The sequence below is a fragment of the Stigmatopora argus genome, chromosome 6 (genome assembly GCF_051989625.1).
Source record: "Stigmatopora argus isolate UIUO_Sarg chromosome 6, RoL_Sarg_1.0, whole genome shotgun sequence".
NCBI classification, from domain to species: Eukaryota; Metazoa; Chordata; class Actinopteri; order Syngnathiformes; family Syngnathidae; genus Stigmatopora; species Stigmatopora argus.
Window position 1 is genome coordinate 11452390 of NC_135392.1, and position 17611 is coordinate 11470000.

Consider the following 17611-nt stretch of genomic DNA (forward strand, 5'->3'; position numbering starts at 1 on the left):
GGGTGTGAGTGTGCATGGTTGTCCGTCTACTTGTGCCCTGCGATGGATTGGCCATCGATTCAGGATGCCCCCCGCCTCTGGCCTGGAGACAGCCGGGATTGGCTCCAGCGCCCCCCCATGACCCTAATGAGGATAGAGCGGTTAAGAAAATGAGATGAGATGAGCACTCACCGTGTTGCGTGATCCAATAATTGTACAATATTTTTGGCTGCGAAAGCCCCGATGAGTCTAATTTGTGCAGTGCAGTTTTACAACATTATCTGCAGGCACTCAAAATCTGCAAAGATAAGTGAAAATGTCATTAAGGCTCGAACCTTTGTGGTGCTCGGATAGTTTGGGGAGTCAAATTTAAATATACTACACAGGACATACCATAACATAATGTCAAACTAGCACACAGGATTTCAGTAACTACCATTACGATTACTGTCACTACAATAGTGCAAAGAAAGGTACATAATAAAAAAACTAAAAAATAATGAAACATGAATAAATGTCATAACCCTTATGAGTATAAAGCGGTTCAGAAAATGAGATGAGATGAGACAACTAAATGATTGATGGGTTAATTAGACATAATGTCAAGTCAGTGGTATGACCATATAATCTACCAATGAAAACTTGAGCACGCAAGTAATTTGCTGAAAGTAGGTGTGTGCCAGCAACTGCAAGGGAAAATTTCTAGGCATCAGTGCACCTGCCAAAATTCAAAACCTCAATTATTTTAACGTTTAATGATAGCTTAACGATTAAATATATTGCATTTGACGCCCACACACTACGGTTCTCGCTTCAGCTTAAAAGTTCAAATCTAAATGTGCCCATGGTCATTATTAATTACATGTCCTTATATCAGAGCTGGAAGATAATGTGTTGAAAATGCCCTTTTTGAAAGTAGTCTAGTTGGTCTTTTTCCAAAGCTGTGCATAAATGTTGTATGCTAAGCTCTATGGAGTCATAATATTATGACCAAAGCCAACATAACTTACACTGGAGAAGCAAATCTGTTTACTTTGATTCATTTACCTACATAAAAGAAAAATCTTTATTTGCACCGGCTAACTTTTATAAAACACGTTCGTAAATGCACTTTCCACACTGAAGGCGCAGATGCATATCAACATTTGTACTGTATTACGTATTTCTAAACACGTTCGTAAATTGACTTTCCACACTTGAGGTGCAGATGAAGGTCAACATTTGTACTGTATTATTTCTGCGTCCTAATATTTCAAGTCACTTGTCATGACTTTTCAACATTTGATTTACATACTGGATGTTTTCACACTATTGAATTGATGGTGAACTCGAATCTTGAATGAATATAAACTGAGTTTATCTGGCTATTAGTCAGCCGTCACAGCGGTGCAAAATTACAATAAAGAATAAAAGCTCTGCCTTTTCTACTTCACAAGAGGTTGGGTGTGTCACTACCTCAGAGTATGCCTGTTACAACCTGTTTTTTTATTTCTTCAGTGCTACATGAGTTCATGCATTCCTTCTTGGGCCTGTTTTAAAAAAACATGCAGCATATTCCATGACTACTTTGCTGAAATTGCAATTCCTTTATCAACGTAACCTACACCACTATTATTATTTACTGCATATATTATTATATATGACTGTATACAAGAATAGGGCAGTATGGTAGACACATGATCAGCACGTGTGCCTCACACTTCTGAATTTTATGTCTGAATCTGGGCTCAGGATTTCTTGTGTTGAGCTTTCATGCACTCTGGGAATCAAATAGATTCAAAAGGTTATACATGTCAGATTGATTATCAAAATTGTTATATGTAAAAGAAAGTGCCCACACTGTAATCCGAGCCCCTCCTGGATATGAAGGAAACTAATTTCTGCCACTTTTATCTGGGATCTTATTCTTTTAGTCACGACTGACAGCTTGTGACCATAAGTGAGGGTAGAAACGTAAATCGACTAGTAAAAACTAACGTTCTGATGCAGAGATTAATCTATTAATGATATTTATGTGAACATCTTAATTATTTCTCACAATAATTATTGACATGATTTCTTCATTGTCATGGGGTTTAATACCACAGGTAAGATATATTTCTTGAACTGTCTGAACAGTTTGGGCAACCTGGTGCCTGGCACATGCAACAATTTGCAGTGGCTCAATGTTTTTATCTGAAAAGCGTGATAAGACCTGTCTAATAGAAAATTGATCATCTGCACGCAATCCTCATACTTTGCGTTAATATAGCTCAAGAGCTGAACGTGTGACTGTGCGCTTAATTCCTTGTCTTCCGCAAGTTCCTTGGTACGTGGCGGCTTGATTTCTTGACTTAAGAAAAACCTATGGTACAGCTCCTTCTAGTGGCTTGACACATGTATTGCCTATATGACGGAACTGATCTTGGCTGACTAACGTTACAATAAGCAGTAATGTTTTAGTTTCCCATTTGTTCATCTAAGATCCACGACAAATAGAAACAGCCGACTCCTTATGAACTTTTAATAATGGTGTGATTTTTCTTGTCAGATTCAATTGTAATCAGGTGAATGGAGATTATTCAGCCACAGCTTCAGCCTCCACTTGCTCTTCAACAGTAGTAGCGGCCTCGGTGGCAGCGGGCACCTCCTCCTCCTTCTTCTCTTCACTGGTGCTCCCCACAGTTTCTGTTGTAGCTACTGCAGTGGTGGTGGCGCTGTTTCCCTCCGCTGTCTCCGGGGCAGACACGGAATCGCCGTTTGTCTTGACAGTGCCAAATGAGTTGCTGACGTAGGACAGGGTACGAGCGCTGTCCAGGCTACATGCATTGTATTTTACAGCTGTCAATTAAAAAATAATTGTTTTTTTTAACTTGTATGCACATGGATATTTATGGTTTATCACACTTTAGAATAATGGAATACATACTGCTTATCTTGGACACATTGATGTTGATCCCAGCGACCAACCTTAAGAGACACAGGCACATTAATTAAGAAACATAACAGAGACAAAGTTGAAGGAAAAAAGTATGACACTCCAACATCACACCTGTCTTCCTCCCCTTCCAGAAGTTTCCTGTATGTGGCGATTTCAATGTCCAGTGCAAGCTTCACATTCATCAGTTCCTGGTATTGGCGGACCTGCAGGGCCATGTCCCGCTTGGCCCTCTGAAGAGCCTCCTCCAGATCTCTTATACGGAGTTTGGCATCCTTCACTGCCAGCTCACCGCGCTCCTCAACTTCAGCAATTTGAGCCTCCAGATTAGCTCTCTAATAATAGAATAGTGATTATTTAGGGTTTTTTTTATTACCTCTGTTTCTAAGAGTGAGTCATGAGCAGGATTTTCCAAAAACTCAAAATGAATGCATGGACTAAATGGAAGATTGGGTATATTACATGTTTTCCATAATTACTGTTGAAAATCACATGATTTCTGGAGACTAAGATGAGTCATATGCAGGAGGTGGTAAAAACTAACCATTAGCGATTTGAGCCTCACCTGTGCTTTAACCATGTCGATTTCGGCCTGTAGCCTCATTATTCTGCGGTTCATGTCAGCGATCTCTGTCTTGGTTAACTTCAGGTCTTCGCCGCATTTACCAGCGGACTGCTGCATCTCGGCATACTGGGCGGACATATGAAAATACAATATTTGTGGGTTGGTCAAGTTGACTTGGCTACATTGTATGACTTAGTATAGTGGGAAAAATGCCTTTGTGATGAAAAACTGATTTACTCACAGACTACAAGGTACAATGGGAAAATAAATAGATGAACCACTACACTAGCACTGCTATGCCCCGTCATGCCCCGAAATGCCAATAAAAAAATTAATTGGTTTGGAGTAACCAGGAAAAAATTATCACCAAACCTTGAGTCTACAGTATCATGCCCCTGATAAAGCATCACTGATATATTAAGGAGTAAGAGTGTTAAGAACTTTGGAATTTAATAATAACCTTTATCTATGTATTCAGAAATACATTGTTAGCCCGTCCAAATAAGCTAGATATTACAGACCAAAGTTATTTTAAAATTGTTTATTTTTATATCTAATTCGACATTAATTTTGTATTTATTTATTTGCTTTTAGGTATGAGTGTGAGTGTGAATGCCAGTTTCTCTCATTATGCCCTGCAATTGGCTGCTAACCATTTAGGGCAGAGGTCTCCAAACCGGTCCTGGAGGGCCGCTGTGGGTGCAGGTTTTTGTTCCAACCGATCCAACACAAACAGTTTAACCAATGAGGTTTCTGCTGAAAAAGAAGCACCTGACTGCAATCCACTGATTGCACTTCTAGAGTACCAGATTGGTGGAAAGGTTTTCTCTTACCGGTTGGAACGAAAACCTGCACCCACTGCGGCCCTTTCTGGAATAGTTTTGGGGACCACTGCCTACTGCCCAAAGTTGGCTGGAATAGGTTTTAGTACCCCCGAGACGCTTGTGAGGATAAGCGGTCCAGAAAAAAATGAATGTTTAAGACTACCTTGTTCTTGTACCATGATTCAGCCTCAGCTCTGCTACGATTAGCAATGTCTTCATACTGGGCACGCGCTTCAGCAACAATGGCATCCAAGTCGAGTTTACGGCTGTTGTCCATCTCCACGATGACTGATATGTCCTTGATCTGGCTTTGTAGCTCAGCGATTTCCTGCATGGGGACACAAATGTGAGATTTAAATACAGATGCTCCCTGTACTTTAGATATAAGTGACTAAAGAATGTAATTTTGTTACAGCATCAAAAATCTGCCTCAGGAAATCAAGCTCATCAGATAATCCATCAAGTTTGGCCTCCAATTCTGCTTTGATCAAGTATGCAGCATCGGTGTCCTACATTGCAACAGAGTAAATTGTTCAGTACACTATATAACTGTGAATAGCCTTTGAGTTGGAAAACATGAATTAGTGCGACAGAAATGTAAAAAAAATGGACAAAAGATATCAACACACCTTCTTCAAGAGGACAAAGTTGTTCTCGCATTCATTGCGCTTGTTGATCTCATCTTCATACCTAAAAAATGAATAAAATAAAGTCAAATGCAAACACAGTATTAAACAAAGAATGTGTCATAATCATATTTATCTTACATATACTAATAAGTAGTCAATGTATATTTATTCATTCATCTTTCATACCACCCATCCTCGAAAGGGTTGCGGGGGTTGCCGGAGCAGACTACACCCTAGACTGGTCGCCAGTCAGTCGTAGGGTACATAGAGAGACAAACGACCATCCACGCTCACAATCATACGCCACCAGTGGGAATTGAGCCCGTGCATGGCCGCACCAAAGTCAGGCAAGTGAACCTCTACACCACTAGGCGGCATCTATGTTTAAATAAGTATACATTCCCTGTTTTCCGTCAATTAGGATTAACAAAATGATTTATATTTCCAAAGAAATTGGTCATTATCCGTAAAATGTGAATGGTATTTTAATTGAAAAAGAAGAAGGGAAAAAAAATCTACTATTATGTATGGCTTCTTTAGTGCGTGTGTGACACTGCCGTTGTATTATGAATTGCATCTATAGCAGAGAAACGGTATTTCATTGAAATAGCAACATCATCTCACTTGGTCTTGAAGTCCTCAACCAGACCTGACATGTGATGCAGTTCAGAATCCAGTTTGATCTTTTCATGGCCCAAACAGTCCAGTTGCTTGCGCAGGTTGGCGATGTAGGCTTCATACATGGCATCAATGTTGGAGCATGCTGGGGCTTGCTCCTGCAGGAGCTTCCATTTGGTCTCAAGCATTTTGTTCTGTTGTTCCAGAAAGCGTACCTACAGGATAAGACCATTATTAAATAACAATATTTTTAGAAAGGCGGCCTCATAGACTAATTGGGAGCACATCTGTTTCACAGTTCTGAGATAAAACATAGCCTAACAAGCATGAATTTCAAAATCATGCTTCTCTACATCCCTGCACAGGTTTTCTCTGGTTACTCCAATTACCTTGGGAGGAAAAAAAACATGCATGGATGGTGAAAGCACGATTTTGAAAATCATGATTGGTAGGCTAATTGGCTATTTCAAATTGAGTATGGGTCTAGGTTTGAATGGTTGTTTGATCGATCATTTTTCAGTGGGTATTCTTTACCACAAATGATTCATGCATTCGTGGAGAAAATGACTGAGCATGTATGAGTAAACTATGGAATGTGACCAGAGAATCAGAATGGGTGAAGAAGAGATAGGAGAAACTAAATGAATCGCTTTGACTGTGTGGCTGGACAATGAAAGGAATGAAAGAAAAATGACTCTGACATCACCACATTCTGTCATGTCAATTATTACCCAAACTGAAGCCACAATACATCTTTCAATACTCTACTACGATGGTATTTCCCAATTCTGATACACTTTTGCCCCTATACAACATCTCTATTCAGTGTACGCACCCTGGTTGGGGTCTTGGGCAAACATAAGAGGCATCTGGGTGAAGTTTCACAATATAGAGGAAGGGGCAGCTTTTTTGAGATAAAGGGTTTGTATGATTGATTCACAGGTTTCTCTAGGAAATGAATTTGTGTTTATCAGTCTTTTTTTTTTAAATATAATTTTTTCTAAGGTACATTTAGTATCAAAAAAGGTCGGCTTGACTTATGAGATATTTGCAATTCACAGTAAGTGTGCATATCTGCTCTAAATTTTGGGGTGTAAACCATTACATTTTTCACCTGCTTTGAACCAAAGTCCCATGCAGATAAGTTATGGATTTTAACAGGCTTTCTTTCAGTAAAAATATAACATAGTATAAAATATAAATCTGAGGCTAGTCCAAAGTGGCCAATATATGAACACACAGTTTTCTCAGCAATTTCTGGGGCAACCAATTATAACCATGTACAGCTTTCAGCCAAAAATGACAAGCATTTCATCCAATCAATGAAAAATGCAAGCAAGATAGAAGATGCTGTTTTTCAAGCTTTATAATGAAGCAATGAGATTCTTAGCAAAATTGACTGACCTTGTCAATAAAGGAAGCAAAACGGTTGTTGAGGGTTTTGATCTCCTCCTTCTCCTGGATGCGGACTGCCTGGATGGTGGGGTCAAAGTCCAGGTTCAAGGGGGCCAGCAGGCTCTTGTTCACAGTCACCTCTGTGATGGGAGCCACCACTTCTTGGGCCAGACCACCTCCCATGCCCCCACCAAAGCCTACATAGCCATACTCTAACCCTCCCGCTCTTTGAGCTGACCCCCCAGCAACATAGCCACCGACAACCTTGAAGCCCCCAACCCCAATGGCGGCACCACTGCTACCCACCCCACCGTAGGAGCCACGGACAACGCAGCTCTGCCTGGCGGCACCCACACCTCGGCCGCCGTAACCGGAGAAGGAGCGGCTGCTGAAGCCATGAGTTGGACCCCTGGATGTGGACAGGGTAGAGAAGGTGGTGGTCTTCACAGCTCTGGCAGACATGGTCTCAGGATTCTTTAGCAGCGAGGTGGGGTGAGAGGAGTCTTTGAGACTCTGCTGAGGATTTGAGAATCAGGCAGATGGACCAACCCTGGCATTTGGTGCTATTTATCTGAATAGGGGAGGGTCACTTCTGGCTTACCATTGGTCATTGTCACGAACACAGGAATATGACATGGGGTGTGGAGATGGGTGTGTTGTCAAGGGAAAAAAAAACACATCTTGTTGGACATTTACAGCCTTGAAATTGTGCAAGAGAATACATTAATGTCATATTGAAAGTCACATATTGGTCTGTACTACAAACCACACAAATCCTACGGCATTAGGTTTATCCATAATTTATACGTTACTTTAAACTCCTTTGTTTATTTTTACATGAAGACTATCAGCTTTGTCATTGCAGTATCCTGTTAATATTTGCACACAGAGCATAAAATCAGACCTTGGGTATAATGAAAGAGCAAATCAAATTTTCACCTCCTCCATGTTTCCTCCCTTCTCATAGGCATGACATAATGCAAAGTTAAATTGTCTCTTCCCTGTGAGACGTTCTCCAGACATTTTTGGCCCAAGACTGCATGTCTCGAAAATGTGACAAACATATTTTTATCCTTTGAGTAATTTTTTTCTCACGTCATATCAACACCAAGAGACAAAGACAAAAAAGCATGATTTATGTGCTCAGTTTACCAGTGCTAGAATCAACAACACAGAGGCATGATAATTCCTTCTTTATCAGCCAGGTGCAGAGCAAATAAAGTTCCTTTTTTGTGTCCCAGCTTTAGTCTTAAACAGCTTTCAGATTACCCATGAAAGATATTGATCATCCAGTTGTGTTACAAGACTTCAAGGCTTTCTGGGATAAGTACTTCTCAGTGCTTAAGTCAGAGTAAAAATAAATAAATAAAAGATCTCTAATAAGGATAAGAAGGCAATATGTCCTATCATAAGTCTATTAAAAGGACAGTGGCATTCTGGTGTATATGAGGCTGCAAAGTGACACACCAAGGGAGGAATGTGTTGAAAGACACACATACATGTCATATATCAAGAGGATGAAGGCAATTAAAAGTTGAACATGTCTACTTCAAGTTGATATCGGCAACATAATAGTGTATGGCATACATTTTATTACAGTCACAAGTATTTGTGACCTCCTTGTTTCTGTAGGGTATGATGAGGCAGTCCATTTAAAATGTTAAGTTAACTATCTGCAAAGTGCACTTGTTTAACAAGGGATTTACGATTTTACGGATGCAGTGTTCAAATGTAAACATTGGATGGGGTTGGGTAGTGGAAAGAATAGCCAAAAAGTAACAATAGAATTACTTCAAATTAATATTACTCAAGTGAACGTAGCAATGTCCAAAATTTACTCAAGTACAGGTAAAACTGTATTTAATTAAACATCATCTATATAAACTATTATTATACTGTATACTGTAAGCCATTATATAACAGCAGATGGCACTATTATCACGTCAAAACCGGAAGTGCACTCCAGGCGTATTGGTCTGCAGCACAGAGACATAACGTGGCTTTGCCTAAACTCAACCATGTGTATTTTGGCTGGGTTGGGTTAGTTTTATTTGAATTCAACCAAGTTAAATCCTTGTGCCTTGCGATTGGCTGGCAACCTGTTAGCAGATTGAAAACATGGGGGGAAATAAACAATAAATACTAAGCAGACATTCAGCTCTTTTCCTCATACAGCCATGGACTGCCCAAGACGGTCAACGGCTGCCCTCAAAGTGGTGAGGCTTTATTGAACAAACAAATTGATAGGCAATGCCCACTCGCAGGGGGGCCGCATGGCAATCCGCAGTTCAAGGAAAAGACAGTTCACCTTCAAAATAAAAACAAAATTAAGAGCACACCTTAACACAGGTGTGGCCAAGTCCGGTCCTTGAGAACCCCTATCCAGTCTGTTTTCCATATCTCCCTCCTCTACTACATCAGAATCAAATAATTAACTCATTAGCCAGCTGCCCAGAAGCTTCATACCAATCACGATTAATTGATTCAGGTGTGTTGGTGGAGGGACACGTGGAAAACAGACTGGATAGGGAAGGGGTGGCCAAGTCCGGTCCTCGATAGCCCCTATCCAGTCTGTTTTCCATGTCTCCCTCCACCAACACACCTGAATCAATTAATCGTGATTGGTATGAAGCTTCTGGAAAGCTTACTGATGAGTTGTTCATTTGATTCAGGTGTGGTAGAGGAGGGAGATGTGGAAAACAAACTGGATAGGGGCTCTCCAGGACCAGAGTTGTCCACCCCTGCCTTAAAACAACCAATTAAAGGTCTCTCCCATCTACTGTCCAAAGTTACACTCTTTATGGAAGAGTAACTAAAAATTAGCTCATATGTTTATTGCCCAGGCCTCAAAGATTTTAAAGAGTAAGACAAAGCTTGAGTTTCCTCACACTATGCACAAAGGTATTCTACTATTGGAAATTATGCTGTATACATGTCAGATCTGGCTGTTACAATTATTCAAGTGAATTGTCTGTGAATAGAAAAATAAATTCTAACAATCGCGTTGTTGTTGATGTTTGGTCCCTCACCACTGCCTAAAGATGCATGAAACCTACTTCAAATTTACTTAACATTCTGGCTTAAATATGTAATAATTTGCCTACATACGTAAAATGCATGCATCCCAACTGACTTCGGAAAAATTGCCATTCTTCAAATCAAATCAAATCAAAAGCCTTTATTGTCATTATACACAGCTGCGTATTAAGGAATTGGTGGTGCTACTCCACAAAGTGCGTTTTCCCAGTAAAAACATAAATAAGTAAGATAAAAATATAAAAAGTCACATCCAGGCAAGGTAAATTCTAAATTTCTAAATTGCAGCTGAAGCTTATCAAGAACCCCCTTCTTTGAACACCCCGTTTTAATGAAGGCCGCAGAATGTTGCTTCGTGAATAGTTAGACAGTTCCTGCGGCTATTCTTCATCTCTTTTATAGTGGAATATCAGGGCAGGACTTGAACAGACTGCGATTTGTTTGTTTGGGGGGTTGTGATGGTGAAGCGCAATGTTGTCAGCGTTTTTTTCTTCAATACAAATACTTACAGTCGCACCACAGTCATGTGGTTTGAGTCATGCAGATTCAGTTAATAGTTCCTCTTCATGTCTTGCTGTCCTCTTCGCAAGCGTAATTTTCCACTCTTTATTTTTTTTTCGCTAACTATGGAGTGATTGTGAAATCTGGACAGTTTTGAAATGAGAATAGTTCTTTTGACTTAGTTGATTTTGAACAGCTGCAGTGTTTAAAGTACAAGTGAAGGCCTTGAATTGATTTTCTTTGAGGGTGTCATCAGCTTTTAATGGGAGGACCCAATGATAATACAAATATACAGCAATAAAACACAATCAAATCAGCAAACAGCTAATGATTTTCTAAGGCAAGAGCTCAGTCCTCTCAAATATCATTCTACAGCTGAAGGAATTTGTTTAAAATCATTATTGTCTGTACTTTGCTTTGTACGAATTTTGCCCTTTGCACTTATTTAAATACATATAATCCATATATAGACATTTTGATCCTGTTGATGTCAGCTGTTGTTTCTAAGAGGTCATCACGCACAATCAAATGTGCTGTGAAGCTAGATCTTATTTAGTTGTTATATCAATAGAAGACCTGATATGTACGGACCATCAAATACAATGTGATTGTTCAACAGAGCTGTCCTTTACCCATGTTTTGTTTTTGATTGTATTATGAGCAGGGTATCAGCTAACGCACTGTCTTTGTGCATCTCACCTTTTCCAAAACCTCAGGGGGATCTCAAAAGCTTGAGTATCCTTTGGATTATCTTTGTGAATGTGGGAACAGTCATTGTTGTCATTGTTAACTTATTGTATGAGTTGACGTGTGATTATATCTGTGGATGTGGTTACTACCGACTTAGTTGGATTGTCCTGACACATTTTCTAGTCAAAAATTATATTGCAGTTATTTCATGACATTCTTCTTGTTTTTCTTTTTTATTATACGTGCTTGTGTTGCCCATAAACCCATAGTTTTATTTCTGTGCCTTTCAGACCAAACTTGGAGGCTACAATGAATCAAAGACATCATTCCTATTATAGGCACACCAAAAGGATTTAGTTGCTTTTGCCAAGTTCCTCCATGTTTCTGTTAAACATAATGGAACTTTACACTTCCCTCATTCGCCCACTGCACTCTATCACTCCGCCAAGCTGATTTGCATTGGTCACGCAGGGTTTGTTATAGATAATGTGCTTTGCACGTTTCCATGACGACTCAAGAAACACTACTTTGAAAAAGGAAACTTGCGGGCAAAGAGGGAGTGAAAGCAGGAAACGAAAAATGGGGCGATGTTGAAGTGGGTTGGGTCTAAAAAGGCCAACTGAGATGGAGGGAGAGAGGAAGGAGGAGTATAAGTTCCCCACTTCCCACTACCATCTTCTCTTCTGACGCCGACCAGCAGTAAGCCACAACTTCTCAAATTATTCTCTGTAACGCAGAAAACCTCTTCACCATGAGCTACAGAAGATCCAACATTCAGCAGATTTCTGCATCCCACATGACACCTCGCTACCGTGCTGCCAGCACTTATGGTGGTGCTGGAGGCCAGGACACTCGCATCTCCTCCTCCACCGTATCCTTCATGCGTTCGGCCCCGCACAAACTGGGCAGTGGTATGGGTGGTGGTATGGGTGGCGGTATGGGTGGTGGTATGGGTGGTGGTATGGGTATATCCATGGCAGCCGGCGGTGGCATGGGAGCTGGCATTACTGGCAACGAGAAGGGCGCCATGCAGAACCTCAACGACCGCTTGGCCAGCTACCTTGAAACGGTGAGGAACCTGGAGAAGGCCAACGGGGAGCTGGAAATGAAGATCAGGGAGGCGTTGAAGACCGGAGGGCCTGATATGAGAGACTACAGCAAATATGAGACCATCATTGAAGACCTTCGTAATCAGGTAGGCCTAAAGAGCAGTCCGCTTGATGTGTTTTTTTTTTTAATTTATACCATTACATAATAACATCAGCATATTTTGTTGATTTGCAAAATCATCTCTTGGTCCATCAACTTAAAACAAATTTGAGGTTCTCAAAGTATATGTCTCATTAAGCGTATGGGAAATAACGACACAAAAAAGTAGTATTTTTCCCTTCCTGGCCAATTGAGAATAAACACAACATTTCCTTGACAATACAAATGTTAAGAAAAAAAATCACAATTTCTTCTGTTGGTAATATTTTTTGCATAAGAATAAAGGGTGTGGTTGCCCAGCCCTGACCATCCCCCATCGTTCTGTGCTTCAAGTTGCCCACAACTTCCCTTGATGAGTCACCAGCATGAGGGTAAAAACTTCCACATATAAAAGTTCTCCAAATGGTGCTGCTTGCAATTGACATTCTACACCACTCCCCCCATGTCCGTGGGCCCCAATGGGAAACAGATGTGTAGAAAACACATACACAAAGGATCTTGTCCTGACAGAATGAGTGTGTGCGTGCCGATGTATACTCTGGGCGTGAGTGGACGGACTCCTTGCATAACAATCAATTCCACTCAGTTGAGTCAAATGTCACATATTTCTCCAAATGCCAAAAATATTTTCACATAAAGTTACTCATAAAGGCCTGTCTGTTTTCCCTTTCCTGCCAGACAGGATGCCAATGATTTTAAAAGAAATTCACTCCCACCCACAAAGAATTTAGGCTTTTATACTCGCGTAAACACATTCGATGAATGGTAGATTTGCTCTTGACAAAACTATTTTTCAGAGAGCAAAACGGTTCCAGTGGATCATTCTTCTTTTTTTTCTCCCCCCGTTCTGTGTAATCTGACTCTTGGGGGTTTAGACAGATGCAGAGATCCAGATGACATCAACTGATTTTTGTCTATAACATGAAAAGTCAACCACATGATGGATAATGAAAGAAAAAAACTAATCTGACTGAAAAAACACACTCTTACTGGAAAATTAACTTACAAATGTGTCATATTTTTTTATTTTTCTATAGATCTTTGACAAGATATCGGAAAATGCTCGTCTGGTACTCCAGATTGACAACTCCCGTCTGGCTGCAGATGACTTCAAAGTCAAGTATGTTGTTTTCTCTCCATGGTCTTTTGTATTTAGTTGAGGTTATAAAAAAATCTGGCAAATCTGGGATTCTTATCACAAGGTATTTGGCCTTGCCAAGGCAAGACTAAACAATACCACCCTTTTGTTTTTATCCAAAATAGATAGTATTTGTTTTTTGTTGGACAGCAAGACTTTGCCACATAACATGTAGCAAATGTTTGTAACCAAGTGTCGGTTTATACAGGTTTGACACGGAACTGGCGATACGCCAGTCTGTTGAGGCTGACATTGCTGGGCTAAAGAGAGTCATTGATGAGACCAACATGAGCAGGATGAACATTGAAAGCGAGATAGAAGCCGTGAGGGAGGAGCTAGAATTCCTCAAGAAAAACCACGAGAATGTGAGTGTGCAGCACAAGAACAATTGCTGCCGTATTTGGCATTCAAAGTAATCCTTGAATGGTTCACATATAATTACATCCCGTTTGAAACAGAACAGATACATTTACTTCAAGTTTGTTCTTTTTGTATTCAAAAAATGTTATGATGCAGGAAGTGAGGGAGCTGAGGAATCAGATCTCCCAGTCCGGAGTACAAGTAGATGTCGACGCCCCCAAAGGCCAAGACTTGTCGCAGATCATGGAGGACATGAGGGGTAACTACGAGAAGATCGCAGTCAAGAATGCTGAGGATCTCAAACGGTGGCACGAAAACCAGGTTTGATAGTGCCGTGAAGGGTCATCATGACCAAAGTAACTGCAGTACTGCAGTGTAAGCGTGATATCCTTCCTTCTCTCAACGTTAGACGGCTGAAGTCCAGGCTCAAGTATCACAGAACACAGAGGCACTCCAAGGTTCTCAAATGGAACGGAGTGACTTATCCAGACAAATACAGACTTTAGAAATCGAGCTTGCATCTCAACAGAGCTTAGTGAGCATGTCTTCTCTATTTGTACCCATTACAATAACACCAAAATCCTCCTCCCAAATATATAATTGCTCTTCTATGATGAATTATTAGAAAGCATCGCTAGAAGACACACTACGCAACACGGAGCAACGTAACAACATGGAAATGGAGAAGTATAATGCTATCATCGTTCATCTGGAGGAGGAGCTTGGAAACTTGCGTGCAAATATCCAAAACCAGACACAAGAGTATGAAGCTCTGCTCAACCTCAAGGTGAAACTGGAAGCTGAGATCGAAACCTACAAGCGCCTGCTGGATGGTGGCGATTTCAAGTAAGAGTGATACTGAAATCAAATTGAAATAAAAGGTAAAAATAAATAACACACACAAAAATGTTATTGTGCAGTACAATGAATTTAGAATGCGAAATATTAATGTAAACAGTAATATAATTGGAAAAATGTAAGACATTAATTGTAAACGGTAATATAATCGGAAATTGTTATATGAAAAAAATGTTGAAAGAGTTTCAATCATTGGCATATAAATGTCTACCTTCTGAATTTACATTGTGCGTAGGCTCCAAGATGCCCTTCAATAAGATGTCAGCAACCGTTCCTGTGAAAGAGCGTCCAGGGATGTCCAAGTAAACAAGCAAACTAAATAATGCTTAATTAAGAAATACAATCCCAGAACATGGCATGATTGCTTCCATGGGAATAAAGTGAAAAATAATAAAAAATATTTGTTAAGCATCCTTTTTGGTGTTTTTTTTAATAAAATGCTTTCTACACGCACACACACACACTCACACACACACACACACACACACACACACACACACACACACACACACACACACACACACCACTTCCATGGTGGCTGCTGCCTCAACTTGAACAGCCAGCTGGAAAGCCAGGCCGGACCACCGACGATGTAGGTGTCCTGCTAAAGCCCCTCCCCGTGCGCTCCTCTCCTCTCCCCTTTTTAAGTTATGCACCCTCAATTCATTGCCCGCAGGTTCTGTAAGGAATCACGAGGTCTAAAAGATGTATTAACTAACTCTATAAACAGAAACCTATTGTGAGATATTACTACTATATCAGTGAAAATAGAACATTCCTTAACCATTACTACAACTATATTCAGATGGGTCATTCACCATACTTGTAATGATTATTATTGATGTTTGTAGGAAGGTACACTCACCAATGTTGATAGAACACGACTTCACATGCTCCTTTTCACTTTTGTCGATAGCTAAACGGCTTTCCTCTTTTTATTTCAGCAAGTTTGTCTTCTCTTGTACTTTAGGGGTTCCTCTACTTTTCTTTCACTTACTACTCAATATAGGGGTCCAATATAAGAATTGTTTGCCTTCACTTTTTTTAACGTGCATGCAAAAAAATGACATTGCCTTCATCTTAGTAGAAAAATAAGGTCTCTGTAGTTTGTTCTTTTCACTTGTTCTTATTTCAAAGCATGTTCACCTCTGGTGTTTCACTGTCAAGGCTGTCTGTCTATATATCACTTTTATGTGAAAGAGTCAACAATCTTACCTCAAGTTTCATGGTGTCACGTTAAGATGTTTTTTAGAAGCCAGACTATATATCAAGCTCACGCACTAGGGAAGAAGATATTTATTTACAGGTCAAATTACGCGTGATTGTTTCCACTTTATAAGTAGCATTTTTCTTAACAATTTGCTATCCACACACAGATTACAAAAGGACCCTTTGCAGTCCAGTCCATTGAAATTGTCCCTTTTTGGTGAAAGTTTGGTCCGAAGAAATCAGAAGCAAACCACTGACATTAGGCCGGCAACCTTTCCGGAGTATTAGGGCCTAACAAAAATAGGACTGCGAGAATGATGTCTAAACAATAGAAGTACTAAGAGAAAAAGTCTCAAATTATGAGAATAAATTCATTCGTCTTAACACTATGACTTAGCTAAATATGTTGTGTACGTTGTGGAGCACTGAACCACCGTTAAAATGAATAAATAGCACAGACTGTTTAAAAAAAGAAAAAGAAAGAAAGAAAAAACATCCCACAAAAACTAACTTCAATAATGTCATGATTTTTTTCTGTTTATATTACAACGTGAGACTATTGTACCATTACGGCTTCAATCTCGTAGTATCACACATACTCATAATATTATGACGTTTCTCTAAAAACCATGACTTCTTTTCTCAAAATATCATTTAATATAGTTTTATCTCTTAATATTAACATGTATGCTTTTTTTCTCTCTCTCGGTATTACAACGTATGCCATTAGTCTTCCCACTTGATTATCGTAGTCCTATTTTCTTTTTCTGGCCCTCCAACTCCGTCAGTTAGTGAAATAAGCATTACAATTAAACTGATCTGGTAAAGTAATCCGAAATGACTGTAAGTAAAGCTACAAAACTATTACACTTTAAAAAAATAAAAGCTCTTTTGGGGACAATCACGCGGTTAAGTGTGCAAACTACATCGAACAAGGCGAGGAAAGTGACGCTGGAAAAAAAATGTTGACAAAAACAACATCCTGTGCTACATTTCCAAGTCAGAACACTCGAGATGGAACAGGAAATTAGTCATTAAACCATCATAAAATCTGAGTGCATAGTCATCAGAAGTTTTGACTTTTGATCAAACGCGGGCGGGCATGATGATCTGGATTTGCCTGCCATTGCATACGGTTGACGTGATTTACAGAGGGGATGGGGCGGGGTGTAAAAAGGGGAGCATAGTGTCATAGTTACTCCTGCCCGAAGCCTTCCGTCTCCTCGATGGCAAACATGAGTTTCTCCTTTAACTGCTCGTAGCTCTTGTAGGGAGGCAAGTCCAGACGATTGAAGCTAGAACAGAATGAAAAAAAAAAATCACAATAAAGAAGAAAATAAAGAACATTTTCTTTGAGGAAGTAAAAGGGGAACTACCATGTGTGGCTTCGCGGAAGCCAGTTTTCTTTGCCCACTTTTTCGATGCAGAATTTCTGGGGGCCGTTGCTTCCTACATTTATACATTTGAAAAGACATCAAATAAAAGTGAAAATGTGCATTAAAAGCATTAAAACAGCACGTTATGACAAAGGAGGAGCCATTCAAGTACCCATGAGGTCAGCAAAGCCTCCCACAGGAAGACGACACGTTCCGGTGACGAACTGCAGTAGTCGCATCCTCTTTTCGTTGTCCATCTCCTTTGCAAACTGCAAACATGTAAATCCCAACTGGTCAGATCGGATCC

At 40.0% G+C, this 17611-nt stretch overlaps 3 protein-coding genes across 12 annotated transcripts in view; 1 reads left to right on the top strand and 2 right to left on the bottom strand.

The window, feature by feature from the left end:
* Positions 1 to 2536: 2536 nt before the first annotated feature.
* On the bottom strand, positions 2537 to 7626 carry LOC144075578 (keratin, type II cytoskeletal 8-like). Its single transcript, XM_077602774.1, has 10 exons — positions 7529 to 7626; positions 6937 to 7440; positions 5539 to 5747; positions 4915 to 4975; positions 4699 to 4794; positions 4449 to 4613; positions 3462 to 3587; positions 3011 to 3231; positions 2888 to 2928; positions 2537 to 2799 (listed from the first exon to the last, which is right to left on the bottom strand). The coding sequence occupies exons 1-10, from the start codon at positions 7529 to 7531 to the stop codon at positions 2537 to 2539; spliced, it is 1689 nt and encodes a 562-aa protein (XP_077458900.1). The 5' UTR covers positions 7532 to 7626.
* A 4174-nt stretch (positions 7627 to 11800) lies between these two features.
* LOC144076065 (keratin, type I cytoskeletal 18-like) lies at positions 11801 to 15132 on the top strand. Of its 2 annotated transcripts, none has more exons than XM_077603624.1 (7): positions 11801 to 12349; positions 13401 to 13483; positions 13710 to 13866; positions 14018 to 14182; positions 14271 to 14396; positions 14487 to 14742; positions 14955 to 15132. In XM_077603624.1, exons 1-6 carry the CDS (start codon positions 11906 to 11908, stop codon positions 14709 to 14711), a joined length of 1200 nt encoding a protein of 399 aa, XP_077459750.1. In that variant the 5' UTR covers positions 11801 to 11905; the 3' UTR covers positions 14712 to 14742; positions 14955 to 15132. The 2 variants fall into 2 exon arrangements, with proteins under 2 accessions (XP_077459750.1, XP_077459749.1); XM_077603623.1 differs by having other exon boundaries at positions 11805 to 12349; positions 14487 to 14707.
* An 868-nt stretch (positions 15133 to 16000) lies between these two features.
* The window catches only part of LOC144075597 (E3 ubiquitin-protein ligase Itchy-like), a 9739-nt gene continuing 8128 nt past the window's right edge, over positions 16001 to 17611 (bottom strand). For all 9 annotated transcript variants that reach the window (XM_077602838.1, XM_077602842.1, XM_077602837.1 and 6 more), the window contains 3 exons: positions 17477 to 17573; positions 17305 to 17377; positions 16001 to 17223 (listed from right to left, as the gene is read on the bottom strand). In XM_077602838.1, the coding sequence (XP_077458964.1) occupies positions 17124 to 17223; positions 17305 to 17377; positions 17477 to 17573 (270 nt within the window). In that variant the 3' untranslated portion in view covers positions 16001 to 17123. The remainder of the gene's footprint in view (positions 17224 to 17304; positions 17378 to 17476; positions 17574 to 17611) is intronic.